The sequence below is a fragment of the Pseudoliparis swirei genome, chromosome 8 (assembly GCF_029220125.1).
Source record: "Pseudoliparis swirei isolate HS2019 ecotype Mariana Trench chromosome 8, NWPU_hadal_v1, whole genome shotgun sequence".
NCBI classification, from domain to species: Eukaryota; Metazoa; Chordata; class Actinopteri; order Perciformes; family Liparidae; genus Pseudoliparis; species Pseudoliparis swirei.
Window position 1 is genome coordinate 22,975,770 of NC_079395.1, and position 24,364 is coordinate 23,000,133.

Sequence of the window (24,364 nt, forward strand, 5' to 3'; positions counted from 1 at the left end):
AAAAAAAGGGAGAGAAAGAGTAAAAATAGAGATCAAGACGAAATAACGAGCACAAAATACAGATTATAGGGATCTCCCTAAAACTTGATCAGTGTTACATCCATAAGCAAACTCTCTGAAACTTCCCCAACAACATCCCCAGAGGACAGCATCTCAAAGGGTACAGGATATGAGAATATCCATCAGCAAACAATTACATGTATTTTGTTTTCAGTTGATATTGCCTGTTGAAAATAGACTCAACATCATGTCATTGAATTGTAATTGAAGTTACTTATATGAGAACACTGTTCAACCCCACCACACAGGGTGCACCTTCCTGCCCCGTCTGCGAGGCCGTATCTGCTCGTAGGATGACCCGTCACCAGGATTTTACTAAAGATACTTATGTGTTGAATGTGAAACGCTCAAGTTGTTGTACCCCTCAGTTGTTTTAAGAAATCGACTATGAGTCTCTAACTAGTTTCTAGCTGTGTGTAAAAACAAACACAAAAAACATATCCACAGATTATTATTAATTTCACTGTTCTAACTGATCCCAGAGCTCACCAGTAAATATGTCCTTCTCTGTCAGTGTCTCTACATTAATGAAGTGGAGTAATGTTTGTATCAAGTTTAAACATTTCCAACTTTGCACTTCAACTTCATCAGGTGTAAAAGTGTAAAAAAAGATTTGGCTTGAGGTCATTCAAACTGTTTATGGTACATTTTTATACTGGGAATACTTTGGTATCGTCAACACATTGTCTCTTTTTTTAGGTATGAAACAAAAATGATGTGTCATATCTGTGTCAACCGTTTTCTTTGGTTGCGATCCAGCATTGACCCCTCGTTGTTCTCTTCTCCTAGGTCTGAGTTCTGGTTCAACTCAGGCCGTCCCTGAGCTCGCTGAGGAAGTCCAGTTGGACCCAGATTGGACAGGTGAACTAGAGCAAACTCCGTCCTGCTATGACGCCTCCAGTCAGAAGGCAGAGTGGGTTGGCGACATTGAAGAGGAGCCACAAAACCCTAAAACTCCCCAAAACTCAGTAGACTTCCAAAACGTCTTCATCCAGTCCGACTCGGATCACAACAGAGAGCTTAGCTTTGAGACGAGCTATGAAGCAACCAGTCAGTCTTCCTTTGACCCATACGGCTTTAAACTCAGTCCAGAACATTCTAGTCACACCCTCTTAGACCCCGAACTGAGCCCGGAACCTTCTGAAAACGATCTGGCCTTTGACCCTGAGCCCTCCTCTTCTCAACCAGACCAACTGAACATGGATCAATATGAGTTTGACGTCACTTCCACCCAAATGGCACGGGACTCCGACCCTTATGGCTTCAAGCTCAGCCCCGAGGAAGAGAACCAAGAGGTGCTGGACCTCTGTGGCCATGATAACCAGGAAGCAATGGACCTTTGCACCTTTGACAACAATGAGCAAGTAGAACCCCCTAACTATAGCAACCAGGAAGTACTGGAACCTCATACCCAGGAGAACCAAGAAGTGCTTGAACATTGTAGCCGCAGCGACCAGGACCTGCTGGTCTTGTGTAACAATGGAAACCAAGAAGTGCTGGAACCTTCCCGGCTCGACAACACAGGTTTAGTTGGCAATGAAAACCAGGATTTCCTGGATTTCTGTGGTCACGACAACCAGGAGGTGGTGGAACCCTATCGCAATATCACCAATGAGGAACTACTTGAACCTTTTAACTATGATAACCAAGAAATGCTGGAACCTTGTAGCCTTGGCCATCGGGAACTGGACTTCTCCTGTCCTGAAAACAATGAAGTGCTCGATTTAGATAGCAGTGGTGCCCAAGACTTGCTGGATTTTGTCGGCAAAGAAAATCAGGAAGTGCTAGTGTCATTTGACCAGGGCAACCAGAAGCTTCTGGATCTCTGCAGCAACGAAAATCAGGATTTGCTAGACTTGGGTAGCCATGATAACCAGGAGGTGCTGGACTTGTTGAGTCAGGATGTTTTCCCAGAAGCAAACAATAACCAATGCTTTGTGAAACCAGAGGTCAGGTCCACCCATAACAGTTCAGACAGTGATGGGACAACGGAAGACTTGCTTGGACTCGAACTCAGTAACACCAGCACCAACAAACCCAACACGAATACTGCCGACGCCCTCAACAAGGCCGTGAGCAACCTGCCTGCCAACCGGGACCTCGCACCGTCTAATTCTCCTGCCAGTCACAACTTGTTGGAGGGTGATCTGGGTTCAGTGTTTGGGGCTGGAGGATACATTGGTTGTCCTGATGTCGCTGACGACCTCGAGCCCCTGGAGAGAAGGCAGGCGAACCCCGTAGCAGAGCCAGTGCGACCGGTCAGACCAATCCGGCCTCCTCGGCCTTCGCTCAGGGTGAGTTGGAAGCTTATTATACGATATTGTAGATGAGTCGAGTGTCAGATAAATGAATGTAATGAAATGTTTTGACCTTAGCTTTAATCACATCATGACCCTGTCCGTCTTCTCTTGTGTGCTTTAGGGCAAGGACAAGGCTCAGTCCCAGACTCAGGGCATTGACCTGAAGTGATGTCTCACCGCCAGCCAACACTCATGTGGGAGGGGTTACCATGTCAGCAGGGTTCCCATGACCACGCCCACAACACCAGAGATGGATGAGGAGAGAAGTAAGAGGACGAGCCACTAGACGGATACAAAGGGGGGAGGAACGAGACGGGAGGGAGAGGTCGTTCTGCTGTTATTTATTGCAATAACTTTACTAGTTCAGGAGGGTTTTTATGTTTCAAAGGTATACATTACAATCAGAATGGACATTTAAGAAATTATGTAAAAGCTCTTATCAACCATGAGACGAACTGGCTCCGTAAGATTGAACGATCATCGTCTATGAAACCTGATTTGCTCGTGGCCAATAACTATGAAAATGAACAGCATTCTTATTCCCTCGTGGTTTTACCCCCAAATGATGCTTGTCAATCAATCATAAGGTTGATATGATGCCATTTATTTACAAAATCAGCTGCCGACTCACGTTCCCTGTTCCCCTAATTCTCTGAGTCCAGCTTCCCTTCCTTTCTGACTCTCCTGTTAATTAATCCACACTAAAAAAAATATATATATATATATATATATATAGATATATATATAATAGACTCCTCCTATTTTGATTTGAGCTTTGTGTTGGAGAATGTGTAATTGGTGTGACTTTGTCACAAAGATAACATGTATATAAATGATATACTCAGCTATTGTGGTTTCAGATTATCTAGTTGGTAGTTTTAGGTCTGAGTTGGCTGAGAGCTGCAGAGAGAGAGTGGTCGGGTTGTACAGTGAGTGCATATCTATACCGTCGCCATGACAACATGCCCTGTGTTATCCGCCATCGGTTGCGTTGCTCCTCAGAGAGCACGGGGAGTGCCGCCCGTTTCCCCTCTCAGCATGTTGCCAGGAGTGTAACCACAGGTCACCTGCTCGTCACTGCCCAAAGGTGAAAGCCACTGGAGGTCAACTTACTCTGTCAAGTATTCCAGCCTCTGAACTTCCTACTTTAACATTTTCACCAGTAGCACGACACCGGCCTCCGCCCTGCATTTCACTCCATCAGCGTCTCCGGTTCCATGCGATGTACTGATTCTACAAAGGAACAACTATGCACTGACGTTGACTGTGCACTGTTTCACGAGTTAGCATCACAAACATGAGCTGCCTCTCAATGTGGAGACTTCACTTCCTGGTGGTTCACTGTGCACTCACTGGCATGGGGAGGGAACTCTGGTCGGGTTAGCGTGATGGCTGTTAGCCAGCTAGCAGCGCTGCTGTTAGCCAGCTAGCAGCGCTGCTGTTAGCCAGCTATCAGCGGTACTGTTAGCCAGCTAGCAGCGCTACTGTTAGTCAGCTAGCAGCGCTGCTGTTAGCCAGCTAGCAGCGCTACTGTTAGCCAGCTATCAGCGCTACTGTTAGCCAGCTAGCAGCGCTACTGTTAGCCAGCTATCAGCGGTACTGTTAGCCAGCTATCAGCGGTACTGTTAGCCAGCTAGCAGCGCTACTGTTAGCCAGCTAGCAGCGGTACTGTTAGCCAGCTAGCAGCGCTACTGTTAGCCAGCTATCAGCGCTACTGTTAGCCAGCTAGTAGCGCTACTGTTAGCGGGATCAAATCAATACACACTCCTAATTGAACCAAATACAAAGTACTGATGGCTTCTCTCCAACAACAGTCTCGTGTTACCAGAACCTGTTGACCCTGCTACACATCAGGTACTCGCAGTGCTTCTTCCCACATGTGTGCTACAGTGTAAGTGAAGGATATGCCAATTGAGAACCAGCTATTTTTATTTATTTTTATTTTTAAATAGTTAGGTGTGTAAATATGAGCAGACTGATGTGAAACTGCCACTTTGAAAGCATACTTTGCCAATTTATTATTTTATATTTTAGTTGAACAGGAACACCACAGTCTGCATTTGTCTTCACTCATTCACTAATTCACGGCTGACACTGTAAAGTGTCCCGCTCACTCCTACATATGTGATCCCTGTCAAACATATTCGTTTAAGTTTTGCATTTTTTATAAAAGTTGAATATATCCTATATATATTATTTAATTTTTTTAATTCTCACTTCAATTTCAGAGTCTCAAAAGTCAAGTATCAATTGGTCTATAGTATACTTATTCAATATCAGATACCGTCCTCACCTTTTCCAAGTCAGTGACCCACATTGTGGCGGGAGAGAGCGTGCCGTCGCTCCACGATGTCCACCAGGCGGCGAGACTCTCACGCCGTCTTCACGCCAAACGCCCGGCGATGCAGATTTGTGCTTTTTCTGGTTTTTTTTTATTGACTGTTTGTGGCTGCATCGCAGGGAAAAGATTTGACGCTATGAGAGAGAACAGAGAGGTCTGATGACACAAATACTGTGTCACCAATACACGTGAACCCCCGTCCTGCCAGGGGCGGGACATTCAGTTCACCATGTAACCAATGAAATGTCTCTATAGACGTATCCGTCGACAACAAGACTGTGAATATTGGATGAACGTGAATCCCAGATGCTACATTTCCGTTCACACTAGGTTTCTGTTGACGCCTACCTCATGACTCTGATTGCATGACAAACACTGTGAACCCCGTGAAAATCAAACATTGTGCGTATTTGACCCTTAGTGAACGATGCAAACTCATGAGTGACAGGAGCTCAGGCCCTGAAGGACAGTTACTGCTGTCCATACGGTACATACTATGTGAAACGCCTATGAAATCCTGTTCTAAGGCACAATACAAATAATAAAGACATAATCAACGTTATATGAGCGGTCACACTGGAACTGTCTTTCTGGACTTGTAAATAGTTTGCCATTTGGAAATGCAGTTTTTGCTCATGCCGGTTGTATTCTTCCCCTTTGAAACGTATTCACTCACAATTTAACAACAGCTGCTCATGATGACCAAACTAGATCACTCATCTGGCCATGTTTGTTTGTTTGTTTGTTTGTTTTGAAGTACTTCAGAGCTTCTGGAGTTCATCTTTTCAGCACACGATGTATCAAATCTTTTGTCTCATCTGTGATGAAGAGTTGCCCCCTCCATTGCTCATGTTCACTATCCCCCCCAGTCTCATCCCAGGCCGTCAACCACTGACGTCTTGTCCCGCCCAAAACACCCTTTAGAGGCGCCAACCACTCCACTGTAGATGGATTGCGTCATCGCTCGACGCTCAGAGCATCTGCTCCGGATGTCAGGGGCCGTAGAATAAGGGCCAAGTCCGTCAATGTCCGTCAGACATAAACGTGGCCACTGCACCTTCTGGGCTGGACGCCCTTTGTGGACGTCCGCGTGAAGTCCGATGTTTGCGGCCTCGCATGCCCCGGTTTCGCTCCACACTCCAGTCGAGTTGGTCAAAAAGGAGAAGAAGAAGACTTGTTTTGTGCGAGGAGATCCACCGTAACCCACTCGTGTGTCATTTATCCTGAAAGACGAGCCGCCGTTTACGGTGTGGTACCAGCAGTGTGGCCTGTGGAGTGAGAAAAGGTGCATGACCGGCAGACCGGCACGAGTCCACAGCTGTCCCTGGAACTCGCAATGTCGGTTTCCCGAAGTCCACCTAAGGACTCGGCCTGGTGGAGACCAGGAGACCCAGTGTAGACTTATTTAAAGTCACTTGCCTATCACCACACATGTGATGAAGCTTTCATTACAGACATTGCACCCAGAACGAGGATCTTTGTTTGGTTGATGACGCCAAAGGACTCTGACCATGTGTCCGTACGCGACAGGTTTGGTTTTCGATATCCTTGCAGACCAGAAATATTCATCAGGGTTCGTACGGTCATGGAAAACCTGGAAACGTAAAGCAATTTTTTAAAAGTTATTCCCAGACCTGGAAAAGTCCTGAAAATCCATTGGTCACCATGTGGATGAACCCTGTTCATTGGTCATGTGGATGAACCTGTTCATTGGTCATGTGGATGAACCTGTTCATTGGTCATGTGGATGAACCTGTTCATTGGTCATGAGGATGAACCTGTTCATTGGTCATGTGATGAACCTGTTCATTGGTCATGTGGATGAACCTGTTCATTGGTCATGTGGATGAACCCTGTTCATTGGTCATGAGGATGAACCTGTTCATTGGTCATGAGGATGAACCCTGTTCATTGGTCATGAGGATGAACCTGTTCATTGGTCATGGAGATGAACCTGTTCACTGGTCATGAGGATGAACCTGTTCATTGGTCATGTGGATGAACCCTGTTCATTGGTCATGAGGATGAACCTGTTCATTGGTCATGGGGATGAACCTGTTCATTGGTCATGTGGATGAACCTGTTCACTGGTCATGTGGATGAACCCTGTTCATTGGTCATGAGGATGAACCTGTTCATTGGTCATGAGGATGAACCCTGTTCATTGGTCATGAGGATGAACCTGTTCATTGGTCATGGAGATGAACCTGTTCACTGGTCATGAGGATGAACCTGTTCATTGGTCATGAGGATGAACCTGTCCATTGGTCATGTGGATGAACCCTGTTCATTGGTCATGAGGATGAACCTGTTCATTGGTCATGTGGATGAACCTGTTCATTGGTCATGAGGATGAACCTGTTCATTGGTCATGAGGATGAACCTGTTCATTGGTCATGAGGATGAACCATGTTCATTGGTCATGAGGATGAACCTGTTCATTGGTCATGGAGATGAACCTGTTCACTGGTCATGAGGATGAACCTGTTCATTGGTCATGAGGATGAACCTGTTCATTGGTCATGTGGATGAACCCTGTTCATTGGTCATGAGGATGAACCTGTTCATTGGTCATGTGGATGAACCTGTTCATTGGTCATGAGGATGAACCTGTTCATTGGTCATGTGGATGAACCCTGTTCATTGGTCATGAGGATGAACCTGTTCATTGGTCATGTGGATGAACCCTGTTCATTGGTCATGTGGATGAACCTGTTCATTGGTCATGAGGATGAACCTGTTCATTGGTCATGTGGATGAACCTGTTCATTGGTCATGTAGATGAACCTGTTCATTGGTCATGTGGATGAACCTGTTCATTGGTCATGAGGATGAACCTGTTCATTGGTCATGTGGATGAACCTGTTCACTGGTCATGTGGATGAACCCTGTTCATTGGTCATGTGGATGAACCTGTTCATTGGTCATGGAGATGAACCTGTTCATTGGTCATGTGGATGAACCTGTTCATTGGTCATGTGGATGAACCTGTTCATTGGTCATGAGGATGAACCTGTTCATTGGTCATGTGGATGAACCTGTTCACTGGTCATGTGGATGAACCCTGTTCATTGGTCATGTGGATGAACCTGTTCATTGGTCATGTAGATGAACCTGTTCATTGGTCATGTGGATGAACCTGTTCATTGGTCATGAGGATGAACCTGTTCACTGGTCATGTGGATGAACCCTGTTCATTGGTCATGTGGATGAACCTGTTCATTGGTCACATGACGATATCACAGATTGAGTCACGTAGCCGAGCCGCTCATATGGCCAGATTTATTCTTCTGAAAGCGGTGCAGAGGATTTTAACAGTTTCCTCTTCAGAGTGGAATAAGAAGCGTTCCACATGTGAGTGAAGTGAACTCTTCTCGTCTGTCGTTGGTTTCCTTCCTGTCAACTCGGTGATCGTTCCTTACATGGTGAAGATGACCAGGTGAGCAAGTTCTTGTTATTATTTGCACAGAAAGCAGTCCAGTCCATATTTATTCATTTATTTTTGTAATGATCCATTTTTGTATTTATTTATGTACAGGCTGCTATGTCACATGATCAGAATATGATTGAAAGCAGTTGTCAGAGCAGTGATATAGTTGAGAGAGGCGGGCTCAGTTACTCGTGTGTTTTCTATGATGTATGCACTTTAAAAAGCAACGGTTGAGTGAAATGATATTCAAAAGAACATCTGTGTTTTGCCATGGTGACATGGCTTTATTGTTATGAAACTACATTTATTTGTGACGTTGTGTATGTGTTGTCTCAATGTGAGGTTCTGTGTTGGAAAAATAATAAGAAATAAAACTCATCTATGATTCCAACGTGGCGTCTGGTTGGTCTCTTTTTGATTTATGTCCATGTGGTCCATCTGGAGGCCGGCAGCAGATGAATATGAATCCACAAACCATGAGGTCAGGGATGGAAACAACGCGAGGGGTCAGACCGGCACCAACAACTTGAAGATATGATTTGACCACTGGGGGGCAGTAGAGCTCACCTTGTACCCACAGCTCACACGGTGCTTATGTCCACATCCAGCAGACGCAGAGGAAGATTATCATTCATATGATTCGTGTTTGTGGTCTGATGAATTTAAAGGTATAATATGTAACATTTCCATATTATAATGCCCAAAGGAAAAATCGACCAATTTGATATTGTTAGGTTGTAATAGTTTTTGACTTGTTGACTTACCGAATACCAAATGTTTCCAACAGTTGTCACACCCAGAGAAATGGTTGTGAATCGTGTCTTGATGGTAATCTGTAAATCACCGTGGCAACACACTGCAGCAATCCTAACCTCAATTATTCACGTTTAATTCCTAATCTCCACCGTTGGCGGTCGTTTCCTAACCTCAACCTCGACCATTCAAGTTGACCGTGACCATCTGGTGAGAGTTCCTCTTGTCGTACCATCACGACACAACTTTGAGAACTGAGAAGCTAACGAAAAAAATATCAGACCTTGAGGAATTGATCATTTGAATCAAGGTAAGGTCATGTTCCCTTGTGCATTCTTCAGCCTTGTGGTAGTCTGCCAGAGGAAGTCATCATCATCATTATTATTATGACAATCCAGTTTAAGGAACACTTTCACGTCTCTTTCACATCTCTTTCACATCTCTTTTACGTCTCTTTCACATCTCTTTCACGTCTCTTTCACATCTCTTTCACGTCTCTTTCACATCTCTTTTACGTCTCTTTCACATCTCTTTCACGTCTCTTTCACGTCTCTTTCATGTCTCTTTTACGTCTCTTTTACGTCTTTCACATCTCTTTTACGTCTCTTTCACATCTCTTTTACGTCTCTTTCACATCTCTTTCACGTCTCTTTCACGTCTCTTTCACATCTCTTTCACATCTCTTTCACATCTCTTTTACGTCTCTTTTACGTCTTTCACATCTCTTTCACGTCTCTTTCACGTCTCTTTCACATCTCTTTTACGTCTCTTTCACATCTCTTTTACGTCTCTTTCACATCTCTTTTACGTCTCTTTCACGTCTCTTTCACGTCTCTTTCACATCTCTTTTACGTCTCTTTCACGTCTATTTCACGTCTCTTTCACATCTCTTTCATGTCTCTTTCACATCTCTTTCACATCTCTTTCACATCTCTTTCACATCTCTTTTACGTATCTTTCACGTCTCTTTTACGTCTCTTTCACGTCTATTTCACGTCTCTTTCACATCTCTTTCATGTCTCTTTCACATCTCTTTCACATCTCTTTCACATCTCTTTCACATCTCTTTTACGTATCTTTCACGTCTCTTTTACGTCTCTTTCACGTCTTTTCACTCTATATTTGAGGATGTTGTCATCAGGTGTCTGGATCTGAGAAAATAAACACAACAAATGAAAGCTTAGCTTTCCTCTCGAACAATGAATAATCATTCCCCAAAACCTAAAATACACATGAGTGTCCTGGTTTTGGAGATGTCATCTCTAAAGGTCTTCCCTATCTCTGATATGATGGGGCAAGATGTTCCTCGGCTTGCAGTGCTCAAAGTGCCAAGAAATACATTTAAAAACTCATAAGTATTTGTCTCTTGCTATACATGTAACCACCTGAGACCCCCTGAGACCCCCTGAGACTCCCTGAGACCACCTGCGTATTTGCTACACTAGATAGAAGGTTATTTAGAGCTCTGTGGGTTTGTCACAATGACCTCATCTGTTGCAAATGAAATGACTTACGAAAATAAGATCTGGAAGACATTTTTATTTAAAAACATTATTTGTATTACTTTTCCGTCTCTTTGATGAAAAAAAGTCACTCTTGTGTTAAAAAACAAAGAAGAATATAATGGTAATGAAGCTCAAAGAACAGATGGATTTGTATTTGTGGGGATGAGTTTGCTGATGTTGTTGTAGTTTCTAGGTGCCGCCACTAGGTGCCTCTACAGAGCCTCATTTACTGTATTTGGAGTGGTTCATTATTTTTGGTCCTGACAGAATTCCAATGGAAAGTTGTATAAAAGAACAATAAATATGTTTTAATAGAAACAGTGAACTGTAATGACATGGCATGAAAAGAAGAAGATAAGGTAAGATGTGGAAGTTGTGAGGGAATGTTATACGTTTAGTCTGCACTCGGACAACGTAACAGATACAGAGACACACATTACATGTTCAAATGTCTTCATTACATAACGAGTCCACCTGAAACTGCTCCCTGTTTGTAAGACAGACACGCACACACACACACACACACACACGCTCACGACCTCCACACACGTGCACATACACTAAACAGGTGTCGATGACTGAGACGGGTTCTTCTGTCGGCAGCATTTGCAGCAGAGGATGGTTACCATGGCGACGACGACGACGAACGTGAGCAAGACCACGACGGCGCCGACCCACGCTCCAAGACTCATCTCTGGTGGGACAACCACAGTCACAGTTAGAGGTTTGGCTCCGAGCCACTAGGGGGCAGCATTTCACCCCCGAAACCAATCTTAAAAAGCCAATCTAATGACTGATAGTTACGGGTCGGCTCAGTCTCAATCATTGCAAGTGCACGCAGAACGATTCATAAATACATTCCATTGCACATAAATCATTTACGATTTGTATAAATGTAAAAGAAATATATTTCTGCATTTCTATGTGGATTTTGATGTATTAATTGTGGATTGCTCCACATGTGTTTGGGTTTTTGAGAATCCCCCGACGTGGCTCGATTCGCAAATGCCTTTTTTTTAAAACATAGACCTCCCTGTAATCAGATGTCGCCCTGATCTGACCCCATAGAAAGCGGTGTACATTTCAATAGTTTGTTTATCGGACGAAATACGAAGTGACTGAATTCGAGCTAACTGCTAATGGCTAACTCCATCCGTCCCTCCGCGTTGCGGCCGCTCTCCTCCCCGCGAAGTGTTCTCCTTCTGGACAGGAGGAAGAGGAGGGGCTGCTGGTTGTTTTCCTGTTCGGACACTTTGAATTTAACCCAATAAACAAACAACATGGACCCCGTGTAACACCCTGTTCTGTTCCTCCTGTGTTCCGTGTCTCCTATGTCTCCTCTGTGTCTTCTCTGTCTTGATTGTTTCATTCCCTGCACCTGCCCTCAGCCACTCTTGTCTCGTTACTGTCTGATGTCGTACACCTGTGTCAGTCTTTCAGTGACTCACTGTCATCTCTCGGGGTACACAGTGGTACCACAAGTTGGAATGGGGCGCGGCTATCTGGTTAGCATGCTAACATCAATAGATATGTCTGCAACACAATAAAAAGACCTCTTCTTTTCATGTTTTTAACTCCAATGTTGACCAAATCTTAGACATTACACCTTTAAATGCACTGTAAATGTTTCTTGAACCGCTAGTTGCTCTATACATTCATTTTTAATGCAATATTAAAATGTGTTAGCAACACGGAAAATTAAAGAGGTTGTTTTTTACATGATTCCACAGTATTTTCAAAACACAAAAATATCAGCTGAGCAGATGTTTTCTGAACGGAAGTTCCTGTATAAGTTTGAGGGAAATACACTGTATGTTTGATTCACATTGTGTTTGATAGACACTGTGTTTGAAAGACAGTGTGTTTGATAGACATTGTGTTTGATAGACATTGTGTTTGATAGACATTGTGTTTGATAGACACTGTGTTTGATAGACATTGTGTTTGATAGACAGTGTGTTTGATAGACAGTTTGTTTGATAGACAGTGTGTTTGATACACATTGTGTTTGATAGACATTGTGTTTGATAGACATTGTGTTTGATACACATTGTGTTTGATACACAGTTTGTTTGATAGACAGTGTGTTTGATAGACACTGTGTTTGATAGACATTGTGTTTGATAGACACTGTGTTTGATAGACATTGTGTTTGATAGACACTGTGTTTGATAGACATTGTGTTTGATAGACATTGTGTTTGATAGACAGTTTGTTTGATAGACAGTGTGTTTGATACACATTGTGTTTGATAGACATTGTGTTTGATAGACATTGTGTTTGATACACATTGTGTTTGAAAGACAGTTTGTTTGATAGACAGTGTGTTTGATAGACACTGTGTTTGATAGACATTGTGTTTGATAGACAGTGTGTTTGATAGACAGTTTGTTTGATAGACAGTGTGTTTGATACACATTGTGTTTGATACACATTGTGTTTGATAGACAGTTTGTTTGATAGACATTGTGTTTGATACACATTGTGTTTGATAGACATTGTGTTTGAAACACATTGTGTTTGATAGACATTGTGTTTGATAGACATTGTGTTTGATAGACATTGTGTTTGATACACATTGTGTTTGATAGACATTGTGTTTGATAGACATTGTGTTTGATACACATTGTGTTTGATAGACACTGTGTTTGAAAGACAGTGTGTTTGATAGACATTGTGTTTGATAGACATTGTGTTTGATAGACAGTGTGTTTGATACACATTGTGTTTGATACACATTGTGTTTGATCGACAGTGTGTTTGATACACACTGTGTTTGATAGACAGTTTGTTTGATAGACAGTGTGTTTGATACACATTGTGTTTGATACACATTGTGTTTGATAGACATTGTGTTTGATAGACACTGTGTTTGATAGACAGTTTGTTTGATAGACAGTGCCTGATACACACTGTGTTTGATAGACATTGTGTTTGATAGACACTGTGCCTGATACACACTGTGCCTGATACACAGTTTGTTTGATAGACAGTTTGTTTGATAGACAGTGTGTTTGATACACTGTGCCTGATACACACTGTGCCTGATAGACACTGTGTTTCATACACATTGTGTTTGATAGACACTGTGCCTGATACACATTGTGCCTGATAGACACTGTGTTTGATAGACATTGTGCCTGATAGACACTGTGCCTGATACACACTGTGCCTGATAGACACTGTGTTTGATAGACACTGTGTTTGATACACATTGTGTTTGATAGACACTGTGCCTGATAGACATTGTGTTTGATAGACATTGTGTTTGATACACACTGTGTTTGATACACACTGTGTTTGATAGACACTGTGCCTGATAGACATTGTGTTTGATAGACACTGTGCCTGATAGACATTGTGTTTGATAGACACTGTGCCTGATACACATTGTGTTTGATAGACACTGTGTTTGATAGACATTGTGCCTGATACACACTGTGCCTGATAGACACTGTGCCTGATAGACATTGTGTTTGATACACACTGTGCCTGATACACACTGTGCCTGATAGACACTGTGCCTGACACATTGTGTTTGATAGACACTGTGTTTGATACACACTGTGCCTGATAGACATTGTGCCTGATAGACACTGTGCCTGATACACATTGTGTTTGATAGACAGTTTGTTTGATAGACATTGTGTTTGATACACATTGTGTTTGATAGACACTGTGTTTGATACACATTGTGTTTGATAGACAGTGTGTTTGATAGACATTGTGTTTGATAGACATTGTGTTTGATACACATTGTGTTTGATAGACAGTTTGTTTGATAGACATTGTGTTTGATACACATTGTGTTTGATAGACATTGTGTTTGATAGACATTGTGTTTGATAGACAGTGTGTTTGATACACATTGTGTTTGATAGACATTGTGTTTGATAGACATTGTGTTTGATACACACTGTGTTTGATAGACATTGTGTTTGACACATTGTGTTTGATAGACATTGTGTTTGATACACATTGTGTTTGATAGACATTGTGTTTGATAGACATTGTGTTTGATACACATTGTGTTTGATAGACAGTGTGTTTGATACACATTGTGTTTGATAGACATTGTGTTTGATACACATTGTGTTTGATAGACATTGTGTTTGATAGACAGTGTGATTGATACACACTGTGTTTGATAGTCAGTGTGTTTGATACACATTGTGTTTGATAGACACTGTGTTTGATAGACAGTGTGTTTGATTCACATTGTGTTTGACTCTGTGTTTGGGGTGAGACACAGTGACTGTGGACATCGCCATGTTGGCTTCCAGGAAAGCACTCGGAGGCTCGGGGGAACTCCTCGAAAAATAAACAGAAAGTATGTCAACTGGAACAAAATGGAACTAAGAATCATGACTACCCAACGTAGGTGTACTTAGTTTTTTTTAGTTTTTACATAAGTAACAAAAGGTACGTGGTACGTAGGTTTTTGGTGGTTTGGGTTAAAATAAGTAACATAAAATATTATGAACATACTGATACCCTACGTACTCCTCTGTGTCAGGGACGTCCGTTTAAAGGCTTTACAAACTTTTAAAAATAAACTTGGGTTGGGTTTCATGAAACCACTTGTTTTGGTTTAGGAAAGCGTGGCTAACGTTACCCCTACCGACTAACGTTACCTTGACCGGCTAACGTTACCCCTACCGACTAACGTTACCCCGACCGGCTGACGTTACCTTGACCGGCTAACGTTACCCCGACCGGCTGACGTTACCTTGACCGGCTGACGTTAACCCGACGGGCTAACGTTACCCCGACCGGCTGACGTTACCCGACCGGCTAACGTTACCTTGACCGGCTAACGTTACCCCGACCGGCTGACGTTACCTTGACCGGCTGACGTTACCCCGACGGGCTAACGTTACCCCGACCGGCTGACGTTACCCGACCGGCTAACGTTACCTTGACCGGCTAACGTTACCCCGACCGGCTGACGTTACCCCGACCGGCTGACGTTACCTTGACCGGCTGACGTTACCCCGACGGGCTAATGTTACCCCGACCGGCTAACGTTACCCGACCGGCTGACGTTACCCGACCGGCTGGCGTTACCGGCTAACGTTACCGGCTAACGTTACCGGCTAACGTTACCCCCAGCGGCTAACGAGTGTGAGCTCTGGGCGGTGGTGCTGTGTGTGGCGGGCTGCTTACCGTCTCCCGGTAAACACTTCTGGGCGCTCCAGGCTCCCAGCTGGGTGCTCTTGGGTCTGGTGTGGATCAACACGGCCACCATGAAGCAGTAACTCTGTCCGGCGTTCAGCTCGGACACCTCTGCCGTGCTGGAGTCAGATATGATGTCTCTCTGCCAGACAAGAAGGAAACGGTCCCGTCACTCACTTCATCATCCATCTGAACTCTTCTAATATGTCCACATTCACTAATTGTTCATGTGGTTAACGTGCATATTTAAAATCTGTGGACAGAACACAACATGCAGAAAGAAGTGTTTCTAACATCCAATCAGCTTCTGAAGTGTGAACCTTTAGAGTTGTATATTAATATCTCTAGTTTATAAGGTGACGATGCAGCAGACTCCAGTGTCTCCGTCTCTCTAAGGCGACCTCCATCCTCCTGCAGCTTGACCTTCAGTCACCTTTGAATTCATTTCATGCACTGTCTTCTTTTCAAAGCAGGCGTGAATATCAAAAGCAAAAGGTTAGTAGTATTTTGTCCTCTGAGTGCTTCCGTACTGGACTCATTCACTCTGAATGTAGTCTGAATGTTCTCGTTGTGATTGGCTGAGCTCGGCGTGTGTGGCGGCGGGGTCGTGTACCTTTCCCGTGCTTCCGAACTTGTAGTAGCTGATCTTGTACTTGAGCTCGCTCTTGAAGATGTCTCTGAGGCTGAGCTGCTTGTCGCCCTCGTGGACGCCGCTCAGAGGCTCCGTGATGGTGACGTTCACTCGCCGCTCGTCCACCGCCTGCACCGTGAAGTTCACCGCGCTGATGTTCGCTGAGGAGAGGACCGGCAGTGAGGAGGAGGAGGCTCCTTCACCAGGCGGAGAGGCCTCCGCCTCCTCCAGCGAGAGAGAGAGAGTCACGCCGTGGTCCGTCATCACACAGAGATTTGAGCTTTGATTTCACGACTGAATGTGTTTACACGTCATCCTCGGGTTGATCAAGCGAGAGTCCTGTTTGTGAGCCTCCTCCTCCTCCTCCTCACATGGACCTTTATGGACTCATTGAGACGACCTGTGTGTCTTCATCGTGCAGAAAAGTGTCGGGAAATCCTCTCTGTGATCTCAGGACTTTCCTGATGCTCCCCGTCACAACGGCCAAATGGGAGAAAGGTCTCTAGTGTGCTCATTTCATAAAAATGGCAATAATAAGACTATTATGCAGTAATAACACTATTATGCAGTAATAACACTATTATGCAGTAATCTACAGATTCAAAGTGCTTTCTTCGATTTTTTTTTTTAACAAAACACTAACAGAATTTGAACGATCATGTTAAATGTTATTCTTATTTCTTTGTGGTTATTTATTGTTCGGACATTTTGTAAACCATTATTATCAATTTTTACATATTTCTTCTTTTTTTTTATCATAAAAATGTTTGTTTATTGATTGTTGTTGTGTACCTACAGAGTTCAGGCAGCACAGATGAAACAGAAATAAAAAATAAAATGCTATTGAATGATCTAGATTATGGCGTCATGCCCCGCCTCCTCTCCTCCTGATCGTGTTCCTCAGGGGTCGTTTTTCCCTGCTGTGTTTCTGACGCTGCTCGTTCTGCTTTTAAGTATAAAATGAGGTTTCCCAAACATGTCAATGTTTCTTAAATTAACTCGGTTAGGTCACCATCTCCTAACTTTAGTTTCTTTTAACTCGCCTTGTTCTGTGTGTTTTGTTTATAACTTTGTGTTTGTTGTGTTGCTGCCTGTCTCGGCGAGGTCGCCCTCAAAATAGAGATTTGGTTTAACCTGAATGATTTACCCGGTTAAATCAAGTTTTCTTTTTTTAAAGAAGACAAGAAACACGTGTGTGATGCGTCATAAACAAACACAATGTGGAGGAGATGTGTTCCCCTCCACTCCTGGGATGCAGTCTGTTTGTATATGTTTGTTATTTGGTCGATACGTGGATTCTTGTTTTCCTCCTACTTTCTTTGAAGGGGTTGAAGGGAGGAGAATAACTGTGAGGGAACATGTCCAGCTCATCGTCGTAGTCCAGGTCGTCCTCGGCCAAAGGAACCGTTTTGATCTGGACGTTGTAGGTGCTGTGAAACAGGAACAGAGACACGGGGACGGGGATCAGGAATATACATCAGGAATATACATTATACATGTACAGGGATCAGGAATATACATCAGGAATATACATTATACATGTACAGGGATCAGGAATATACATCAGGAATATACATTATACATGTACAGGGATCAGGAATATACATCAGGAATATACATTATACATGTACAGGGATCAGGAATATATATTCTACATGTACGGGGATCAGGAATATACTGAGGTTCATCTCAACGAGAGGGCGGGAGGACAGTTCATGAAACTGACTCTAGAACAGATCAGAGAACTGCAAATATACTTCAAATATACTTCAAATATACTTCATATATACTTCATTTGCATGAATGTAGTAGTAATTGATGAGAGATGAAACCTAAGATGGAGAGGGGAGTCACCAGTCAGAGCATTACAGTGTGAGGGTGACATGTGGAGGCCGGAGGTCACAGAGGTCACAGAGGTCGTACCTGTTCATCGTGACCTCGGCGCTCAGGTCACAGGCGGTTTCTGACATTTGATGGCAGTGGAAGCTCTCCGACCAGAAGTCCTCGTTGCTGACATGTCACATGACAAGACACACACACGAGAACATCGACTGAAGGAGAGGGAACACACAAGCTGCTGCCTCACACACACTGACTCACACACACACACACACACACACTGAGTCTCACACACACACACACACTGAGTCTCACACACACACCGAGTCTCACACACACACTGAGTCTCACACACACCGAGTCTCACACACACCGAGTCTCACACACACACACACTGAGTCTCACACACACACCGAGTCTCTCTCACACACACACTGAGTCTCACACACACACACACTGAGTCTCACACACACACTGAGTCTCACACACACACACTGAGTCTCACACACACACTGAGTCTCACACACACACTGAGTCTCACACACACACACACTGAGTCTCACACACACACTGAGTCTCACACACACTCTGTCTCACGCTGAGTCCCCGACGGCGTGAGCTCGCTGCACGACCACAAGACAATGACCAGATAACAAAGGAATACAACACACTACAGTTTTTTTCGATTGCTAAACGACAGTGGGCACAACTGGAGTCACATGTGCAAAACTCTAACCACAGTCTGCACTACCAACAGTCACCTGAGCTAAACAGTTCACATCACCTGCAAAACTCATTCCAAGCAACGCAACTCTTAACACATGGCTCAAATCACCTTAGTGCAGCCAAACACTCTGCACAGCCCTCACTGAGGTAACACACACTGAGGTAACACACACTGAGGTAACACACACTGTCACTCAGAACACACACAGAGTAAAAACACGAGCATCAAACACCAATACAGAAAATACTAACTTTTCATCTTTACAGTTTGAACAATTTCAGTGACTTCAAACAAAGTAATATTTTCTTCATAGAAAAGAGTGACATTCTTTCACATGATGTATTACATTTTTTAGAACAGAACAATTCTTTAAGGTAAATGAAAATTAGCAGTTTGCTTCAATAGTCTGTAGTAATTCACGGAATTACAGTAATGAGAAAAAAAAAGTAGAAACTAAAAGTACATACTGTAATTCAAACAAATAATTGAGGGGCTAACCCTGCCTCTCTCTAGCATCAGGCCACATGTTGTCATCAACATCACATCTCATGTTCTCTCTTGCCACCTGGGAAGAACCTTCTGGAGGGCCTGATCCATCCCTGGCAGTCCTCTGGACTCGTGTCCTCACATCCGGCACGCATGGCTTCCAAAAGAGACATTTGGTCATGTGGGTGGTGACCAAACACTTGGTTCACGACATTACATTACATGGTCTATAAGTGGAGCCCTTATTTCATCTGGAATAACAGCTCTTTGTCTTCCTCCACGCATCCCCCTCTCCCTGCCACCCTTCTCCCTCCACGAACCCGTCTTCCTTGTTCCATTTCCAAAATGAGTCTTTCTGAGCTCTACCTATATATACTGTAATATATATATATATATATTTATAGATATGTGTGTGTTCACTAACAAGTCTAAAACAAGACACCTGCTTAGCCTTTCAGCTGAAATTGCAATCAGCAGTGTTTGAGAGGAACAAGGCTGAACTCTATTCCGTTTTGAATGTGTGGTTCACAGTGTTGACAGCAGTGTGTTAGCATTTGAACAAAGTGCTGTAGATCCTCAGTGTTGTGCAGGTTGTGGTTCAAGTCATGGGATAAGTGTTAGAGTTTTGAAAACTGTGTTCAAGCAATGAAAAACAAACTAGAGTTTGGTCCACATGAACTGCTGCTGTGCAGACTGTAGTTAGAGTTTTGCACATGTGACTCCAGTTGTGCCCACTGTCGTTTAGCAAACGAAAAAAACTGTAATATGGAGAAACCTTCTGGAGAGTGTGTGTGTGTGTGTGTGTGTGTTCAGGTGTGTTTGTGTGTGTGTGCGTGTGTCTGTGTGCAGATTCTAAAGCCTACTGAGGCAAAGTCCTAATTTGTGTTATTGGGCGATATGAAATAAACTCAATTTAATTGAGTGTGTGTGTGTGTGTGTGTGTGTTCTCACCCAGTGTACAGCACAGTGTATCTGTAGTCCGGCGTCGTGGTGGTCCAGTGGAGGATGGTTGTGAAGTCGACCGACACCCAGCGCACGTTCTGCACTTTGGGAAAGTTTTCATCTGAGAAAACAAATATAACACAACATTAATGTTCACTCATATATATATATATATATATATATATATAAATATATATATATAGCTACATATATATATATATATATATAAATATATATAGATACATATATATAATATATATATACATATATATAAATATATATATATATATCTTAATAAATATATATCTTTATAAATATATATATATTTATAAAGATATATATATGTATATATTTATAAATATATATATGTATATATATTTATATATATTCGTACATATATATTTACATACATATATATATATACTGTATATACTGTATATACATATATAAATATAAATAAATATACCCCCGTCCTTCTTCCCTGTGAACAGACCATAATTAAAGCCAGTATCTCACAGTGAGGCTTCAGGGGAGGTGCTGGACCGCGTTCTCGTAACATTCCATCTTGTTCTGGTTCTGCAGCGTCCAGAAACACGAGGAGGACATTGTGTTTCCTTCTTCTTGCTTTCCTAGTTCCTTTCCTCCTGAACGCTGCGTCATGACGACGGTGGAACTTCACCGATGACACGACGCCTGAAGAATGTCACCACGGGGCGACGTTCTAGTTCTAGTTCTACAACTGACCACTTACGAAAAGTAAATGTCATTATTTAAACATTAGTTATCTTCACGATACATGTGTTTTATCTACACCTGGAATGTTTAATGCATTTGTTCATGTTGTCCTAATAAACCTCCCAGACAGTTGTGTATTTCCTAAGCTGCAGATCTCCTGTCTGTCATTACCTGTCCCTCGTGGCTCGTGTCAGACGGATATTCCAGCTGTGAAGTTTAGTCAGGTAAGCATTTTAAAACCTGAATATTAAATATAAACGTGCAGCGTAGCTCCAGAGCAGTGGGGACTGTGTAGCTGGACGAAGGCCTGAAATACTACAATACGATAACCGGCCACTAGGGAACACATGGCGCTGTTCCCTTTAGGGCGCCCGTCTGGTGGAGAAAGCATGATGAAGTGTTTTTTGTGGGCCTCAATGTATGTTCCCTCCAGTGGAGAAAACAAATCCAGTGCCCTTCCAGTGGAGAAAACGTGATGTTGCGGATTCCTTTCTGTAGATAAAACGTAATGCAGCAGGTTCCCTTCCAGTGGAGAAAACGTGATGTAGCAGGTTTTCTTCCAGTGGAGAAAACGTGATGTTGCGGATTCCTTTCTGTAGATAAAACGTAATGCAGCAGGTTCCCTTCCAGTGGAGAAAACGTGATGTAGCAGGTTTTCTTCCAGTGGAGAAAATGTGATGTATCGGGTGCCCTTTCAGTTTAGAGAAAACATGATATAGCAGGTTTTCTTCCAGTAGAGAAAACATGATGCAGAAGGTTCCTTTTCAGTGGAGAAAACATGATGTATCAGGTTTTCTTCCAGTAGAGAAAACATGATGTAGCAGGTTCCCTTTCAGTAGAGAAAACATCATGTAGCAGGTGCCCTTTCAGTAGAGAAAACATCATGTAGCAGGTGCCCTTTCAGTAGAGAAAACATGATGTAGCAGGTTCCCTTTCAGTAGAGAAAACATGATGTAGCAGGTTCCCTTCCAGTAGAGAAAACATTATGTAGCAGGTGCCCTTTCAGTAGAGAAAACATCATGTAGCAGGTGCCCTTTCAGTAGAGAAAACATGATGTAGCAGGTTCCCTTCCAGTAGAGAAAACATGATGTAGCAGGTGCCCTTTCAGTAGAGAAAACATGATGTAGCTGGTGCCCTTTCAGTAGAGAAAACATGATGTAGCAGGTTCCCTTTCAGTAGAGAAAACATGATGTCACAGGTTTTCTTCCAGTAGAGAAAACATGATGCAGAATGTTCCCTTTCAGTAGAGAAAACATGATGTAGCAGGTTCACTTTCAGTAGAGAAAACATGATGTATCAGGTTTTCTTCCAGTAGAGAAAACATGATGCAGAATGTTCCCTTTCAGTAGAGAAAACATGATGTAGCAGGTTCCCTTCCAGTAGAGAAAACATGATGTAGCAGGTGCCCTTTCAGTAGAGAAAACATGATGTAGCTGGTGCCCTTTCAGTAGAGAAAACATGATGTAGCAGGTTCCCTTTCAGTAGAGAAAACATGATCTAGCAGGTGCCCTTTCAGTTTAGAGAAAACATGATGTAGCAGGTGCCCTTTCAGTAGAGAAAACATGATGTAGCAGGTTCCCTTTCAGTAGAGAAAACATGATGTAGCAGGTTCCCTTTCAGTTTAGAGAAAACGTGATGCAGCAGGTTTCTTTTTAGTAGAGAAAAGTCCTGACGTGCCTTCCAGAGTTACGTTGCAGTGGAGAAAACATGATGCCCTACATGCAAAAAAAACATGGTGCCCCACCTCATGCAGCAGTTTTCACTGTCTATGTATCTATCTACCTATCTACCTATCTGTCTATCTACCTACCTATCTACCTATCTATCTATCTATCTACCTAACTCTCTCTCCCTCTCTCTCTCTCTCTCTCTCTCATCATGTGCTTTTACCTGCAGAAGTGATGATCCCGGCCGACAGACAGACTCCCAGATAGAACGCCGTGTTGAGGGATGCCATGTTCCCTCCGCCCAGCTGCCTGAACCCGGAGCGCCGTGCACACGTTCCCGAGCAGAGCGAGGCTCGTGTCCGGCCGACGGGACTCAGAGTGTGAGAGCGTAACCGGGGGGAACCGGAGGGCGGCTTAGGGTTCCTCCTCGCTCTGCCTCCCGACCCCTCCCCCGTGCCGGCGCGCTGCCGAGGGGAGTGGACTCCTCCTTCCACCGGAGCGCAGGCGGACGGACGCGGAGGCGCGGACGTGTCCCCGTGAGACGGAGTCCACTCAGAGGCGCCGAGCGGCTCGACCCACCGGCAGTCGGTTGTGAGTGGGCGGGAGGCCCTCCGGCCCGGGCCGCTCCAGTGTTCGACTGAGTTCCAAACAGCTCGAGGCCCCGTTGCCATGACGACGGGTAGACTTTGTTCCAAGTGGTCCAGGTCAAGATGTGGTTGTTGTTGCCCAGCCGGCTCCATTGTGACGTCACTCCGTGTGAGAGACACTGAGCTGCACATGATCATAAACGTTGAAGACTTTGAGGATTGTTTGAGCTCTCCGTGTCCGACAGTCAGAGGTTCACACGGCTTCCTCTCTGTTCAAGTGTTTATTCCTGTTTTAATCTCCGTCGTTTATGAGATTTAAATCCTCCATAGGATCATCTCGGCTGAATGAAGAAACACAAACATGAAAGTATGCGGCGGTGCTTGTTTTGGCCTCTTTTTCTCTAAATACATAAATATGTATTTCTTAAATATCCCTCAGCTCTCTTGTATGATCCCCGGAGGCCGAGTGGGACCGGAGGACCGCTGACCCAACAGAGGAGAGGCCTGGTCCTGGTGGAGTAACGTCTCCTATTCAGGGGGATGGCATTCAGAGATCTGAGGGGGGGGGGCTCCTGGTAGCAATTAGAGCCCATGTGACTGTTCTAGACACACACACAGAAACTCTGGGAAAAGCCCACGCACACACATGGCGGTGTGTTTGTGTGACTCTCCTACATAAAACACTCATCACAGCAGAACTCCGTGGTGACGACGCCAAGAACAATTTTTGTTTTTTTTAAATCAACACATGAAGGAAAACAAGGTAACATTCCATCCGGGGTGTTCCGGGCTCTTGGTGGGACGTTCCCAGTCCGGCTCCACTGAGCGAAAAACTCCTTTAATGGTAAAAGTTCTGCTTTGAGAAGCAGTTTTAAAGTAAAAGTACATCAATATTATCAAGAAAAAAGTATTTTAAAGAAGAATTGGCCCCAATGAGTTCATCTTGTCTCATGATATGTACGAGTGTCGGAGCGCGGGGATGAACGCTGCGGACACAGTGGGTCTCATTGGCTGCACACCTCTGTGACTAACAACTCGTGACCTTTGACCCCTCAACGCCACCTCGTTGCCCTGGTTACGGAACCCGGTCACGTATATTGTAAGCCGCCCCACTAGTCCTGTGAATGATGTGCTCCAAACCGAGTCCCTACACTAGTGTAACATATATGAGGATATTATTATGATT

General features: G+C 43.7%; 2 protein-coding genes across 2 annotated transcripts in view; one reads left to right on the forward strand and one right to left on the reverse strand.

The window, feature by feature from the left end:
* Window positions 1-3,734, forward strand: part of LOC130197616 (uncharacterized) — a 31,985-nt gene extending 28,251 nt beyond the window's left edge. Inside the window, exons 10-11 of the mRNA XM_056420369.1 lie at window positions 850-2,354; window positions 2,482-3,734. Coding sequence (XP_056276344.1) covers window positions 850-2,354; window positions 2,482-2,529 — 1,553 coding nt within the window. The 3' untranslated portion in view covers window positions 2,530-3,734. The remainder of the gene's footprint in view (window positions 1-849; window positions 2,355-2,481) is intronic.
* Window positions 3,735-10,403: 6,669 nt separating this feature from the next.
* LOC130198537 (tissue factor-like) lies at window positions 10,404-23,578 on the reverse strand. The gene is made up of 7 exons (XM_056421726.1): window positions 22,815-23,578; window positions 20,199-20,310; window positions 18,119-18,205; window positions 17,510-17,625; window positions 16,178-16,356; window positions 15,556-15,706; window positions 10,404-11,083 (listed from the first exon to the last, which is right to left on the reverse strand). The coding sequence occupies exons 1-7, from the start codon at window positions 23,374-23,376 to the stop codon at window positions 10,950-10,952; spliced, it is 1,341 nt and encodes a 446-aa protein (XP_056277701.1). The 5' UTR covers window positions 23,377-23,578; the 3' UTR covers window positions 10,404-10,949.
* Between the last annotated feature and the right edge of the window lie 786 nt (window positions 23,579-24,364).

Coding starts and splice junctions, on each gene's coding strand:
- LOC130198537 (XM_056421726.1), bottom strand. CDS start 23,376: ATGATCATGTGCAGCTCAGTGTCTCTCACACGGAGTGACGTCACAATG. Junction 17,626..18,118: donor GCCGAGGTCACGATGAACAG/GTACGACCTCTG, acceptor CCTGTTTCACAG/CACCTACAACGTCCAGATCA. Junction 15,707..16,177: donor AGTTCGGAAGCACGGGAAAG/GTACACGACCCC, acceptor CTTGTCTGGCAG/AGAGACATCATATCTGACTC.